The sequence below is a fragment of the Leptodactylus fuscus genome, chromosome 3 (genome assembly GCF_031893055.1).
Source record: "Leptodactylus fuscus isolate aLepFus1 chromosome 3, aLepFus1.hap2, whole genome shotgun sequence".
In the NCBI taxonomy this organism is placed as follows: domain Eukaryota; kingdom Metazoa; phylum Chordata; class Amphibia; order Anura; family Leptodactylidae; genus Leptodactylus; species Leptodactylus fuscus.
The window spans coordinates 101,768,741-101,785,263 of NC_134267.1; the positions used below are offsets into that span (position 1 = coordinate 101,768,741).

Consider the following 16,523-nt stretch of genomic DNA (forward strand, 5'->3'; position numbering starts at 1 on the left):
CACGACCTCTTCCATCTAGGAGGGTGCTGCTGATAACCTTCTCTCCTTCCATACAATTGTGGTCATTATACTGGTTTCTAAGAGACTAGCACAGATAAGAAAGCAGCATATGTGCCAATGCTTTATCCTGCCCCCTGGGGTTGGCATTATGGAAGGTGGCAGCACATAGAGCCAGTTGTAGGTGCGACTATAAGGCCCATAGTACAATTGTTATATATATAGCAAAGAGTAAGAACTGCTGCCAATGTACCTGATATCAGGAAGCGGTATGAGCTCTGCAGCATGCACTACAATGTTAGGAGAGCTTTGGCGCCTGCTACTAATAGTACATAGCAGAATATCGGATCACGGAGGGAGAGCTATTACGTCTTCTTATCCCATGACTGAGAACACTAGCTCAGTCACACCAAGGTTTAGTCACCCCTGTCAGCAGACGACACAAGCTTTACAGTGTAACTGTGAGGTATGAAGAGACCACACTTGTATCGTGACCTAAAACTGTGATTACCGAGAAGCCTGGAAACGTGAGGCCGTGCGCGCCCCCTGGCTGTACCCGCAGGCACTGCAGCACGCAGGAGGTGTCAGGCGGCCGAGTGCCTGTGCTCTGGTTTCAGTCCTCGCTCCTCCTCCTTCTCCTCCTCGTCTTCCTCAATTCTCCCACCCTCCGTGCACGTAATCCAAACGGGACTGAAGCACAGCATCCCGGCCCTGATTCCTGCGAGACCCCGCGGTAACCACACAAAGCCCTGAAGTAAGGAGAGGATATGTCCGCTGCTGGAGCACCACAAAGGGGATCCCGGTATTGGGATCGTAAGCCGAGCATAAAGGAGTGATCTGTCCAATCTCCCTTACACAGGCCGCTCCGATCTGTGATCTGTACTGAGCGATCGCAAGCGATATCGGCTCGTTCTGATCTGCTGTGACGCCCCCCGCAGGTATGTGGGGGAGGATGGTCTCGGATTACGGCTCTGGGTTCAACAGTTTCACCACAGGTAAGTGACCCCTGCTTGTGAATACACTGTCCTGGGACTGTACAGAGACTGTACCCTGCCCTGGGTTCTCCCCATGTACCCCGATACCCCAATACTACACCCTCACAGGGCACAGTTCACATTACCGTTATATAACGCACCCGTCACCCGAGACAGGTTGGGACAGGCACAACAAAGACGGCTCCACACAGCTGGATGTGTGTATGGGACCTATGTACATACACAGAGCTCTATGTACTCTTATATGTATGTGTGTATGGGATTTGTTTAAATGCATGGATGTATATGGGACTTGTCTGGGGCTACACAGCTGCATACTCTCATGGATGCGTATATGGGGCCACACAGCTCTTATGGATATAGGACTTGTATAGGTTCTCTACACAACTGTATACAATTGTACATGTCTATATAGAGCTTGTATAGGTCCACACAACTGTATGTATTTGTATATGTTCTTGCAGCAGTATACAATAGTCTGTGGGACACCGCTGTATACCAGTTCCTCTTTCCTGCATAATTTCCATATACCATGTGGCCACAGTACTGGTTGTACAACTGTTCGCTGTGGTCGGGGGCAGTTATGTGGAGCACTGTTTGTATAGGTAAATATTGTATAGTGTAGGTGAGCGTGATCAAACCTAGGCCTGCTCTCTCTATGTGTGTATATACAGTACATTGTCACCATGAGTATAGGCTTCTCATAGAGGTCCTGGCTTATATCAGTGTGTGGTATCTGTGTCACCACCTACAGAGATTCCCCATACGCTGTACTGTATACTACATGGCTTGTCACAAACTTTGTGTCCATATAGACAGTGGTTTCTATGTCATGGAGCAGGGGTCATCACCAGGGTTGATCACTGGTTGTCTTGTAGAAAGTTTTCAGACGTTGGAGGTCTACTCTATCCGCAGAAAGCTGGTGCCCCCAAACCCCCCCCAATTAGTAGATCTGGAGCCCTGATTGCAAAATGTTGCTTTACCCATGAGTCACGGAAAGGAAATGACTATAGTAATGTTGGCCAATCCTTCTTATTGTGAGATAGTACTGCTGTCAGACTCTGTTCACATCTGCATCATTCATTTCTGTTGTTCTGATCCAGCATGGGAGCAGAGCAACGAAAGTGACGTCAGTGTCACTTTCAGTGTCAGTGTCACGGATATTGTACAGCATTGGACCATATTATTCTTTAATGGTGCTTGGAGGTTTCATGATGATGCCATAGACGTCTAATGGAGCCATGATGGCAGATGTGATCACATCATATCATTAGCGGATAGGACGCTTATGTGTAGAGCCTATAGGAATGTGTATAATGAGATTGTATAATATAACTTATTTCAGTTTTCTTACTATATACAACATCTCCGTGGATGTTTTAGTGCAGGGCTTCTCAGATCCTTTGTATGGCTGTAAGATGGTGCATAGGGGTTACTGAAGCTTCTTTCTCTTCATAGGGAATAGTGGCAGAGGTAGTACAGCCCCCATAAGGCATATTCCATGTATACATTTGCAATGTGTAAATCTGTGACAAATGCTTTTGTATGTAAAGAATTGTATTATTTGACAGCAAGCAGAGATCTGGATTTTACTAAAAGCAAGAAGATTTATAAAACTGTCTTCAAGGAAAAGTGCACAGTAACCAATCACAGCACAGCTTTTATTTCATAGAAAAAAAATTAAAGATGTGTTGAGATTGGATACTATGGGAAATAATGACAGAAGGAGCGCTTCTTGGCTGTAATTGCCCTGAATATCTGGCGGACCTAATAGACTTTATTGGATCAGCTCTGACTGTTGGTCCTGATAAATACTATGCAATATAATTAGTAATAATAGTTGAGAAGATCCAGATGAAGAGGGTATAATCAGTGTGTATGGTGGCACTATGGACCTTGGCTGATTTTCTATCTAGGGCCAGTTGTGTTGTTGTATGCTTGAGATGCCGGTGACAGTGGTGATGCCTCTGGCTGTGCACAAGGCCTGTTGTGTCGATGACCATCACCTGTATGATTCTATTCAGCCCTAAGTGACGGGCACCATCACCGTCTGCTGCCAGGAGATGTAGCGTATTGTTCTCTATTATTGATTGGCATCCCTTGATTTTGATGGTGTTTGCTGTGGGTCATGGCGACTCTTCATTTGGATGTGTGAGGACATAAATAAACTGCAGCATGAATACAGACACAGACCCCTTTGTATAGAAATATATAGGATTTGTTGTGATTCCGAAGTGTGTTAGAGATCTGCTCCTGAAACCGCCACACTGGGCAAATGCATCAAAATGCTATGCTTTTTATATATGATTTTCACCTATGGATTATGGGAAGAGAAATGGTGTATAGACCAGAACATGTAGGGTTAGCATGCTAGGAAGTCAAAATAGAACATTGAGATGAAGCTGTGAAGTGTGGCGCACAAATCTTATCTCTGACTATATAGTTCATGTCTTCTGAAAATTTCTCCTTAATACATAAGGCATAGAACTTTTCGGGTGAGTGTCTACTTAGCTGGTACATGTTGAGTTATTTTCTACTTCACATTATGTAGTAAGTTTTGTCTAACAATTGTTGAGTAGTTGTATAGAGGAAGAGGAAGGCATGCCGGGCTGTGTGGCAGATCCGCCATTCTGTTACTTTGATGGTTCTCATTATTTCTGTGGCTAGCCGACCTGCACTTCTTTGTACCATATGGAAACGATCAAGCCCTTACCAGCTAACATGATGCAGGCAGCCTCTGTGCAGAACATGGGGGATGTCTGCCAGCTCTTCAGTTTTTATTTTTTCCCCAAGGGTCAGTAGTGCACTGTAGTATAGTGTTCCCATCTGTCCTAGTCCATACTGGGGCTCACAATCTCATTTCCCCCATCTCGGCCACATATGGCAGTTTTATTGGAAGTGTGTTAAGGCTCTGGCCATATTTCTTTTATTTCTTCCTCTTTTCATTTTTTTCAGAGGAGAAGTAAAAGGGAAAAGTGCAGCCCAGCGAACTCCATTGACTTAATAATGAGTCTGCTGGGTTTCCATCCATTTTGATGATCACTATGTAGGTGTGGGCATTACTTTGCTGGTTTCCATAAGGTGCTTCAGAAGTTGTAATGTCTAGTACAGCAAAGAGTATATACCATTGTAAGGCTTATGTAGTCCATTCATCTAGTCCTAACATTGCTTTGGAAACAACTTATTTTCATCTGACAATGACGCCAAGGCTGGTTTATACAGTGGTAGATTGTCCTATTGCCCCTGCGACATAGCAGGTCTTGTTCTGTTTGTTACAGTGTCCATGCAGTGTTATATGTGGTGAAGTATGAGATTTGCCCTATTGTTTGTAGTATTGTGGTTTCTTTGCCTCCTATAACTGCAGTTGCCACCAGCATATTAAGTTTTGATAGAGGGAGTGTAGACATATAATAGTGCAGGCTGTCATCTGCTTCTTGCTGAGACGTCGGTCAGCACTGCTAAGCTTCCAATATTCTTGGAACAGTTGACCCCATAAAACAAATTGCTCAGAGATCCCATTGGAGTAACCTCAGATATGGTTACATAACGTCTGTTTGTAGGACAGTATTTGTTATATCCTTTGTATTACTATTTGATTTTTGTATATGTAGATATAATATATAACAGGGCCGGCTCCAGGTTTTTATGGGCCCTTGGGCGACAGAGCCTCAGTGGGCCCCCTTGTAAAGGAGGCGGGGGGAGTCGAGACACTGTGCGTTGCAGATGAAGCGAGTGACGTCACGCAGGAGTGTGGCGTCACCAACTCCATACCTCCCAACTTTTAAAGAGCAGAAAGAGGGGCAAAATGTGCGGCGCGCTCAGCGCGCCGTGGCAAATTTGGCTCCACCCACTTTTATGTTGACTCCGCCCATTCTCATTCATTTATCATGTGCTCCCACACAGTATAATCCTCCTACAGTCACCCGTAAATTATATGCCCCCCCTCCATCTCTCCCCCAGTTTCATATACACCCTTCCGCTGCCCCCAGTTTCATGTCCCCCCCCCTTCATCTTCGTCCCCAGTTCCATCACGTTCTCCCCCTTCATCTGCCCACAGTTTCATGTCCCCCGTCTCTGCCCCAGTGTCATGCTGTTCCACCCCCTCCATCTGCCCCAGTGTCATGCCGTTCCCCCCCCCCTTCATTTGCCCCCCAGTTTCATTGGGCCCCCTCCATCTTTGTCTCCAGTTTTATGCCGTTCTCTCCCCACCCCCTTCATCTTCCCCAGTGTCATGCCGTTCTCTCCCCACCCCCTTCATCTTCCCCAGTGTCATGCCATTCCCTCCCCTTCATTTGTCCCCCAGTTTCATGGGCCCCCTTCATTATGTTCCACCTTAATATAATACAAAACACACTCACCTTCCATCGTTCCCCCGACGCTCCTCTCTCCGCTCTCACTCCATTCACATAGGCGATTAAAGCAGGAGCTGTGACAGCTCAGCTCCTGCTTTAAAGCTGCGGCCCGGCTTGCGTGTGTAGGCGTGATGTGATGACGTCATCGCGCCTACACGCGCAAGCTGGGCCGCAGCTTTAAAGCAGGAGCTGAGCTGTCACAGCTCCTGCTTTAATCGCCTATGTATTCAGCTCATCGGCGTCCGTTGGACACCGATGAGCTGAAATCGGGACAGGCAAGTGCTGGGGCGGGCAAGTGCCGGGGGGCCCCCAGAGACTCTGCGAGCCCCCAGAGACTCTGTGGCCCCCGGCACTTGCCCGACTATGCCATGCGCTGACGCCGGCCCTGATATATAATGCTTTTAAAAAGATGCTAGCATACCGGTTACCTGCACAAGACTTTGTATTGCCTATGTAACCCCTCCCCCATGTATTCTCTTATTATAGCTCTTTGGCTATCTTTGGTGCTCCCATTGAATGGAAGTGCTCCAAATCTTATCCCAACTATGGTTCTAATGTCCCAGACTTGCAGCACCATAGATCCTTATGATTCTTCTAGCTTGGGTTATTAGATCCATGGCTAGGACAGAATTGTGGTCGTGTAATACGTATCTTATAATGTGGACGTATTCCAGCCATCTTAATGTGGCGTCTGTAGGACGTGTCCTTGTCTGTCTGAGTGTGTCCTCTTTGATTGGACTCCCAAATTACCCTGCTGTCAGTTTACTCATGGTTGGAACAATACCTATCTCTATGAGAAAATGCTATAGAATGTAATAAAACCAAGATGTTCATGAATCTTGGAGATTTTCTGTAATGAAATGGCTAAATCGTGTGATGAAAGAAAGCAGCCACCTAGCAGATTTCACCTTTGAACCAAACAAATTGCCTCAGTAAGAAGCAACAGCAGCTGTTTTGTGGGTACTTTGTTCAAATTTCTTGGACTTTGGGGATTGGGGGGGGGGGGGAGCATTTGGCTAAGAAATTTTGAAAACCCTTGTTCTGGCCTGCTTTGTGTAGGTGTAGATGAGTATCACTGCCATTTATCACAGAGACCGCTGCCGTACTAGGTGAAATGTAAGTTTCTATCACTGACCAAGTGTGTCAGATACACCCATATATCATCTAAATTATAGCCTTTGAAAAACCAGGAAAGCTGCAAAACATAGTGACAGGGCCATTTGCAGGTACAATTAGGGGCTCCATGCCCCTTTTTCACTGCCCCATTATGGCTGCCTGTAAAATGATCACATTACATGTAATTGCACATTTGACTTTGGATGGGCCACCATACATGTTAGATGGCTGTTGACCAAGTGCTTTTTTTCGGTAACTTCACAGGCCATGTGACATCATGTTCATTGGTCGTAGTTCAGTTCAAGTGAATGGGTTGAGCTGCAATACCAATTGCAGCCACAGCAGGAATGTACGGCGCTGTGCTGTCACACCCCTGCTGAGCTTTAATTGACCTATCTTATGGATAAAGCCTTTGTCTGTACTTGTAGTGTAGTGTTATCTGACCTCTCTTGTTAGCATTCCTGCATTGTTTACTGGCGGTAAAGTCACAGTCCAGTGGATTTCCCTTGATAATATATTCTGTAGTGTTTCTCCTGTCTTTTCCTGTGATATCTAGAGGCTGTAATGTTAACCTCCAGTGTTTGTCCTTGCTACTACATGAATATTTACTTTTTAAGGTTTCTTGTGCCCTTTTTGTTGTTTTTATCTATGATTTTGGAAAAAGTATAGTGAAAGGTCATGTTATTGGTTCACAGGGCGATGCTGTGGGTGCAGCTGCTTACTGCCTTCATTCCATTACCCTGCAAATACCGTACATGAGGGAAAATAATGACGCCTGCCAGGTTCTTCCTGTTTAACAAATCTTTATTATTCGCTAACAGAAGTGCCAATGTGCTATAATAGTGCTATTCTGTTATATACCATGGGCTCTCCTGGCCCACAACACTGCAGCCTTGTGTCTCTCCATTTTCATGTTGGAGTCTCAATAGCTTGTGTTTTCTAAGTAAATGAACTCCTAGAAAAAAGAACATATATAATGTCTCCCATAAAGACTAAGGGCCCATTCACACGGAGTAAATGAGCGTGTATTTTGGCAGAATACACCTGTAAAAAAAAAAATTACATGTGTAAAAATAATACTCCCATTGACTTCAATGACATTTTAAACGTGTATTTTGACGTGTTTTTTTTTTTTAAACGTGTAAAAAAAAATGTATTTGAAGTCAAGGATTGAGTATGCCGAAATTCAGCATGCCGTACCCTCCTTTCCCCAACATTTGTTGGTTTATTAAGCGGACATTGATCTAATGTAGTTGAGCACCTGCATATCACAGAGCTGATATACTTCTCTGCCCGCTGTCCAACTTCTGTCTACGGTCCTTTAGACAGAATACAGCTGTCACAGATGCCATGCTCTTATGTCCTTTTTGCTGCTTTAATCTTTCATTTAAAGGGAGTCTGTCAAGTCCAAAATAGTTCCCAATCCAATAATAATAGTGCCATGTAGAGCCTTTAATAGGAGCAGAATCATACCTTTGTGGCCACATATTTTTTTTATTGATATGCACGTCAAGCTGTAAGTGCGTTAGGGCAGAGCCTAATTTTTCCAGATCTGCCTACAGAAGTTCTCTGAGTACCCTCTTCACAGCTGTCTATAGGCAAATTTGGCAAATAAATCCCACCCTCGATGCACTTGAGACCAATTTGCATATCCGTAAAAAAAAGATAATTTCTGCATTGCTTTTTCTTTTTGTAACCACAGAAGTATATCTCTGCTCCTAGTAACGGCTTCTCATTAACACTGTTATTGGTTTGAGAGGATTTTTTGGACCTGACAGACTCCCTATCTGGATAATAATCTTAATGTAGCATTTAAAGAGGTTGTTCCATTATGGACGCTTATCCCCTATCCACAGGACAGGGGACTGTAATCGCCGGCAGCACCCTCATCCTCATCCAAGTGACTTGAGTATCAGGCAAAAGGAGTTGGACTCTCGTTTTCCCCACATTTTTCTTGTTGCTAGGGGATAAATGTCCATAATGGGACAAGCCCTTTTAGTAGATTCCAGAATATTCATTATCCTAATATATAAGTTGACCCCCATTATCCCAGTTATGTTTTCTACTCTGCAGCCTAAAGCGTTTTGCTGGTTCAGCAGTTATATTTGGTCTAGAATAAGCTGTTATTAATTTATCTCAATGCAGACGTGATAATATAACCTCAACATGTCTTCATGTCTGTGTTTGTATCCAAATTAAGAGGCAACTGACGGCTGAATGAGACTTCTAGGATTTCAGAAGAGCTAATAATAAGTGACCGAAAGTTGGAGGCCTGAGAAATGAACTAAGGCGAGAAAAATAGATTTTGCTCTTGTTGTGTGATTGTTTTTAAAGATAGAGACCCTGTGTGCGGTTACTTCACCCTTGGCCCTACTATATTCTTGTTATTTTATAAGCATCTTCATGATCTTCTCTTATACCTTTTTTCTTTCCCATCAAACTGTAGATTACATCATGTACCTTAAGACTTGCTGTCAAGGAGCAAATTATGTGAACACCATCTTACACTGTTCTCTATAAGGTGGCCGGCCACATAAACATAAGGCCCAGCAAAGGGGGCCCGCTATAAGGCTACATGTAAATATTGCATGAGAGTCATTTGTAAGTTCCTAAATATGACAAACATAAGTTTTATTTTCAAGTAGTAGTTTGTTGCCTAGCAACTGCCTCCTATTGCTTCTGTATTGAGGTCATGTTAGTAGTCTGCTGCCTGGCGCTTACCTTGAATCAGGACCCTCTTAGTTCTAGGAGTTGTACTATATGCCGACACTGCAGCAAGACAATTGGTTATTGCGGCCCCTGCAGTGTGATTGAAAAGATGGGGTCTAGGATAGAAGAATTCTCTTGACATGAGTCTGTATTTTCATGTCATCTCAGCCAACTGATGTGTCTACCGTATGTAAAAATAATTGGGTAGTTTTTTAAATAAAATATCCAGTGTGTTATACTGACCATATCCTGGTTGAGATGCTGTACAATGAGTGTACTATACCGTGCCAGGGTGAGTTGGGGGTGCATCGTGGGATTCATGTGTGCAGCTGTTGTCCAGTCCAAGCCTGCATTGTTTCTTCTTTAGTGGATGCACTTCTTGTTCCCACCAGCTAAGTGTTAAAGGATCCCCCTACAGACAGTGTTAAAAAAAATATATACTCGCATGTGTTTCAGCCCCCCTAATCTCAGGCTCCAGATAGTCAATTAACCTCACGTCATTAGATGAGGCGATTATAAACCAGAATTGCAATTAATTGTGCAATTTATTTTGATTACAGATAAGTATGATTAATAAGACCACATCCCATGAGCATGCCCCTTTTCAGGTATGAGTTGGGCAAACCTTGCGAGATTCATCTGGCAGTTTTTTGACCGAACATGTCTGAATCGGACCTGCTATTATACTCTAGGATCTTTTCAGACCCCTGAGTGTAGTCAGTGGAAGCACAAAACACATAAAAAGCCATGTTACTCAGCTCCTCTGAGCTCCGGCAGTACTCCGGGTCCTTTTCAAGTCTGCTGAATGATGTCAGGGACACCATGTCATGACTCCCTACGTGACCACTGAGGCCCAATCACAAGCCTCTGCTATCCCTGACAATATTCAGGAGCCAAGAAGAAGACCAGTGCTGGAGCCCTGGAGGTAAGTCACCCGGTGTTTTATGTTTGCAAACCTCCCATGGGCCTCCACTCAATGTATTTTGGGTCTGAAAAGACCCCAGAGTATAATAGCAGTTCTGGTTCGGATGTGTTTGGTCCAAATTAAACTGTAAACAACCTGTGAATAATGTAATAACCAATCAAAAAAATAACTGACATGCACAACTCACATCAGTTATTCAGTTTTCAATGAATTGTCCAACCCTAGTTTTGACCCTATGGATCCTGACCAATCAGCAGAATGAATGGGCACCGTTGTCCCTCCATAATTTATCCAGACAGAGTATTGGTCTTATAGCAGGCTAGGAACAGCATTGGAACAGTGCCAGGCACATCAATGTAGTGTCTCATGCTGTGAGTGAAGAACAAAAATTCATCAAATTGGTATGTAAAATTATTAGCTGCAGATTCTTCTAGCCGTACAATGTTAAAATTTATATATAGCGGTTTACCCCCATTTCCTTGACATTTGGTAAAATAATGCCCATGTTACCTAATCGGTTACTTTGCCCAACAAATAGCGCAGGACTCCAGTGTGGTGACTCTTTCTTACCTGTTTTTTTTTGCGGAATGGGAACTTATCCATTACCGTTTACAGATATGTAAAATTTCCATCAGGAGCTGAAGTCATTGTTGTACAGATTAGGGTCATATCATGCTTATTGGTCATCTTTATGTGTAAATTGAAAATAAATTCATGGAGATCTATCAGATGGTATAATCCTAGTTCTTGGTCTCAGCCATTTATTATTTATGTTGTTGCAATGATTGATATGAAACGTGTTTTCTGTGAGTTGTGTCTAGACGCTCTGACATTGATTGTAATGTCCGTATGTAAAATCTAGGTCACAAGCGCCATGTAATAACTTATAGATTTTAGTCTGGCCTGTGGTCAGATAATAGCCATGAGCTGCTCGCTGTCTATTGTCTCTGAAGTATAAAGTATTTGGTTTGTTTTTGTGCTTGTGATACATAGGTGATACATAGGTGTGACATTGTAACAAGGTTTTGCACCACTGATAAGAGCAGTTCTTCATATGTATTCTCCTACTGAAGGACCCTTTGTATACCCTTTGTACAAGTGATTTTTCATGGCAGAAATTAGCTATTTTGACTTCTAAAACCCCACATTGTTGTCTTACTGAACACACAATAGAGGGATTTGTCAAGCTGCAAGTCTTCACAAAAGAACCTTTAGTAGTCCGTCACCAGAGCCAGCAGCCATGTTCCTGAATGTTTCTTCATTTGGGTCATGTATCACATTTTTGGTATATAGCATTATAAATGATAATGCGAAACGGCCAGGATTTTATTGGTAACCAGTACAAACTTTCTACATGGATCAGAGAGTGTCTTAGTAGAGTCTAAATGGTTGCAGGGCACAAAACTCCCCTAAATTTACCAGTTGATGTTTCTTATTACGTATTATCCAGTATTTGTAGTTCACCTTCAGAGAAGAGCTGTTTTATGAGACATCAAAACAGTTATCTGGTCTCTAACAATATTAGATCTGTGGCGGTGCAAAACCTGGGACCCCCATAGATGACCAGTACTGAGACGGATTCTGGTAATGTTTACATACTGTGAGCCACACTGCTTATGCTTCGTTCACACTTGCACCCCTGTTCCAGTGTTTGCCATTCCGCCGGGTTTCCGTCCTCAGCCCCGGCGAAACTGGACAGGGGACGGAAACCCGGCAGTCAGCTTTAAAAACCATTCACTTGAATGGGTTTGTAAAGGTGTCCGCCTGCAGCCTGTCCACGGGAAACTGTTTTTTTAGCCGATCACAAAGTCGTACATGCAGTCGTACATCCCCCAGTTTCGCCGGGGCTGAGGACGGAAACCCGTCAGAATGGCAAACACTGGACAGGGCAGCAAGTGTGAATGCCCCCTAACTCTCCATCATACTGTAGGGGCAATTGGTGATCTGCAGATGTCTCAGGGTTGAACCCCCACAGATCTAATATTGGTGGCCATCTAGTAAAGAACCATAAAACCCAGAATCCAAACAAACAAAAAAATAATAATTTCTTATGACTTCTCACATCAACTACGGATTCTTCTTGCTTTTCTCTTATTTTATAATTCCAAAATATGAAAAATAAATTAGAAACGCAAAATATTCTTCTCTATGGAAGACATTTTTCTCCCCTCCCTGTCCTCTTCTAATGCCAGGAAGTGTATGAGGAGAGGGTGGGCTATAGACTGCTCACTTTTTGTCTGTTTGAGAGTGGCCATTTTATAGATAGGAATCCCCCAACAGTAACACCTCTAGTGCTAGCAGTGGTCTACACACATTGACACCTGCCAGCTGTACCTCACCAACAATCCTAACAGTACAACCCCAAACAGCTCCACAGGGAAAGTCACCCAACTTTCCCAAATTGCTGAATGGCAAATATGTGCAGTTATGCTTTGATAATTCGCCTCTTTCCCATATCCTTTTTTACCTTTCAGAAGCTTTGGAAAGCTGAGTAACAACCAATGGATAGGTGTTCTGAATACCAGCTGTCATTATTGCCCTGGTAGCAACTAAATAGAATTGAATACCATGTCATATTTGCTTTTCAGAGTCTTGGGAAAGCTGGGTAACATACAAGATAATGCTATAATAGGCATTGCTAAATAATAAATGACGTTATATGATATAAAATAAATCTCCTTTTTTTGGGACAGCTGGATAACCCTGCATATGCTTTTCAGGTTCCCAGGAATGCTGGGTAGCATACCAGGTAATGCCATATTAGAAACTGCAAAGTACTATATATACCGTAGATACCTAAGTAAACCTTCTTACTTGGTCCACTATTGTTCCTTAACTTTGCTTTCAGGGTACCTAGAAATCTCCTGTAGGTAACCTACCAGTTAGTTCCGTAGCACACACTAGTGCCGAAGTAAAACCTTCCTATATAAACTTTGTTTCTAATTTATGCCACAGGTAGCCAGTTTTTCCATTCTGGAAACTTAGAAAGCTTGGTGCACAAAGTAGGTAAAAACCACCCACACTTAAACCTCCCCTCTCCCTGGCGTAATGAACATGTATGGATTAGAGGTGTCTATGGACGTCACATGCGCATATCCTCGCAGGTCACAGCTGCTGCTCAGTGTGAATACGGTATCACAGGCACTTGTAATGAGGTCCCCAGTGTAAAGCTGTGCTCAATTCTGTCCTGGCACAGCTTCTGTGGTCTGCTTTCCTTCACCTTGTCAGTGCGCCCATTCTGCTTCATTTAAGATGCTGTCGGTGTTTTTCATTTTGCAAAACTAATGTGGCTTCTTTCCTTGGAAAGGTTATATAATGTAAAATGGAGTAGCACATACCTATTTATATAGTCTTTGAAGGCTTGTAGATTGTTGTAAAGGCTACAATGGATTGAAATATTATTGTATTTCTCCTTTTAGCAACTATTTTGACTGGATATAGATTGTCCATTTGTAAAGTGCTGTGGCATATGTTAGTGCTATAATAAATAAAATGTATGATTATTGTGAATACACTCCTTGACCTCACTAGGCTTTCTTAGTGGCTCAGCTTCCATAGAAAACAACTAGATGTCAATAGCAAATTTGGGATATATTCACGTGACAGATTTTTTTCCAAAACTTTCTGTGGTTGTCTCATTTAACGGAATGAGGCTTGCCAAAATCTATGTACATTGTGAAAAGGCGACCCAGTTCAGATATCTGGAATGGATTTTGTTGACGCGTGTGAACATGACCTCATTGGTACATTAACTACCTTCGCTTGGGGACTTGCTCAGCTCGGGTTTTGGAATATGTATCCATATATTGGTTAAACTATTACTCAAAGTACTTTTCATTCCTGAAACATTGTAAACTAAGACTCCTGTGTATGTCATCAGTACAGGAGAAAATGGTTGAGACGAACGCTACAGTCAACAAAAAAATTCCCTATAATTGTAGAACTGTGTTCCAAATGGCAGCCTTCCAGAGTAGTGGTCAGCCACCACTGCACCTCTATAGAAATGATGTCATACAGATGTTACATAGTGTCTGACCTGCTTAGCATCTTCTTCGGACATAGATTTGGCCCTTTTCCTGTCCAGGTTGTGGTTGCAATCTAATATGTGGCTGGACGCTGAGATAATGGGGTTATGTTAGTTTCAGATGGAATAATTCATTGCTATATTTCACGTGACAATGCTATTGTGAATAACATATGTGTTGACTGTATACACAGAGTATTGTATATAGAATGTACAGTTAGTGTATTCTGTATAAATTATGGGAGGGGTTAGGGGAACCACTCATTTCTATCTCTCCTTGTCACCTTGGTGATCTGATGGTGGACACCAGGGAGAAAGAGGGTAGTCAATGTGTGGCCACCTGCTGTGCTATCCTGAATAATTTTGATGCAAAATTGTGACTGGGCAGGGTGTTTCAACTACATAATTAGCATTTTTAACTTGCAAAATTGCTACAGAAAATGTGCCAAAATTCTCGTAACGTGGGTGGTTGTTGCAGATTTTGCTGCAGCTTTTTGAGCCAAAGCCTGGAGTGCATTGAACAGAAGGTAGAACAAATATAAGAACTTCTATATTTCCCATTCCCATCCCATAGTTGCCATTCTTGACTTTGCCTTAAAAAAACGCAACAAAATCTGCAACAAAAAAAGCTGCTTTTCCGCAACGTGGGGCCTTATCCTTAAGCATATATATAATTATAATACAACTCCTTATGAATAACTAGTATATAAGAAACTTCCATATTTTTTCTTAAAGCAGTGTTATTCATTCTCCGCAGATTAGACTTCTCTCCTCATCTTCATTCAGACTGTCCGTCTACATACCCCCTTCACACAGAGAAGTCTATGGGGAGGAGGAGGCTACTTCTGGCCAGTTTGGGATTTGCTGCCTCATTCTGTGCAGTGGTAGAGAGTTGGAGAGCTATCTCAGAATGTAACAGTGTCTTTTCCAGCAGCCTTCTCCTCCTCCCTCACCCTCTCCCTAGACTTTTATATAAAAAATAACTCCGTCTGATAAAGGAAGGCAATGTACTTCTTTAAGAACGTGTATTAATCATTTCTAATATTCTCATATACTATTCAAGTGTGACAAGTGTTTTATAGTTGGATGTATGCTATGGAAAAAAAATTGAAAAAAAAAGCACTAACTAATGCCAAGTCCAGCATTACATACTTGGGCCTTAATGTAACCTCTTTAATAATAAACATGCGAGCTTTAATTCTTGTCATGGTGGATGAAGTCATTAAATATGAATGTTTGTAGCTAGAGATGATGTAATGCAGTTGTGATCTACAGCCATAATACATATCAGATGGATGCTCAGCTTATTCTCCACTCTGTTGCAGTCATTGTTACAGATATATGCAGTGTCCACTATAACACAATGGTTGTGTCCCATCAGTACATGATTATTTTATAGATCTTAATTATTATTCTAGTCTGCTGGATCAGTCATGTCTTTTGTCTATTCATCTCTACACATATGAAGCCGTAATTCCTTGTAGCCTGGGTTTAGTTTCACAAGCTTGTGAACTCTTTCCTAATGACAGAATAGTGAATACTTCGGACTACACGGCTAGAGACACACAGGAAGGACACACTGCTGAATTTCCGTCGAGCATTCAGTAGCATGCTTTCAGTGGCTGAGCGCTACTGCTGTAAAGACCACCCAAAATAGGGTGTTAGTTGCTGGAATCTCCTTAGGTCTATTTTTTTTTTTTTAGTTTTGCGATGCAAAGGCTGAAAACACACTGTACAGGTTTTAGTTGCAGCGTGTGGATGAAAGTTAGTGAAGATTGTTCATTGCATCGGGTTAGTTTCTGCGAACTCATGGCCGCTAACCCACTGTAAGCTTCATTTACAAAATGACACAGCTTTTTTTTTCTATTGTATCTATATATATATAAAAGTGTGCTGTATAAATGATTTTTCCAGTGCAACCAAGTTAACCTAATGTAGCTATCACCTATTTAAAGCAGCACTTGGATCTGTATATCAGGGAGATGCCTTGACTCTTATAAACATTAGGTATATGACATGAAGCTATAGGACTTGGCCTAGTATATGTGTATAAAGGGCTTGTCTGGGACATTACACAACGTTGATTGAAAGAGTTGCTCTACAGAGACTGTATTGGACAGCCAGATGTTGGCCCACAGGAATCATGTTGATCAGCAATCGTTTGCAATGGCCTAATGACATAGGCTGATGCATACTGAATGGGGGAGGAAAGATCTCTGCTCAGTTTTCCTCCCCGATTTGGCTGCATGTATTTTTGTCAAGCACTGTTCCGATTCCTCAAGATGATGTGCTGCTGATAATCTCTTTATCCTGCATAAAATATGCAGTCACACCTTGGTCTGCAATTTATAAGACAGTCATATGGACAATCGTTGCAGATGGGCAGTTGTCAATAATAGTCCTGA

The 16,523-nt window shown here is 42.5% G+C and overlaps 1 protein-coding gene across 2 annotated transcripts in view; it reads left to right on the forward strand.

Moving 5' to 3' along the window:
* Positions 1 to 16,523, forward strand: part of CEP85L (centrosomal protein 85L) — a 109,519-nt gene that overhangs the window by 18,552 nt on the left and 74,444 nt on the right. The window contains exon 1 of one of the 2 annotated variants that reach the window (XM_075268051.1): positions 568 to 992. The exons of the other annotated variant lie outside the window; for it this stretch is intronic. Coding sequence (XP_075124152.1) covers positions 938 to 992 — 55 coding nt within the window. The 5' untranslated portion in view covers positions 568 to 937. Of the gene's footprint in view, positions 1 to 567; positions 993 to 16,523 lie in introns of those variants that run through there. 2 annotated transcript variants of the gene reach the window in all.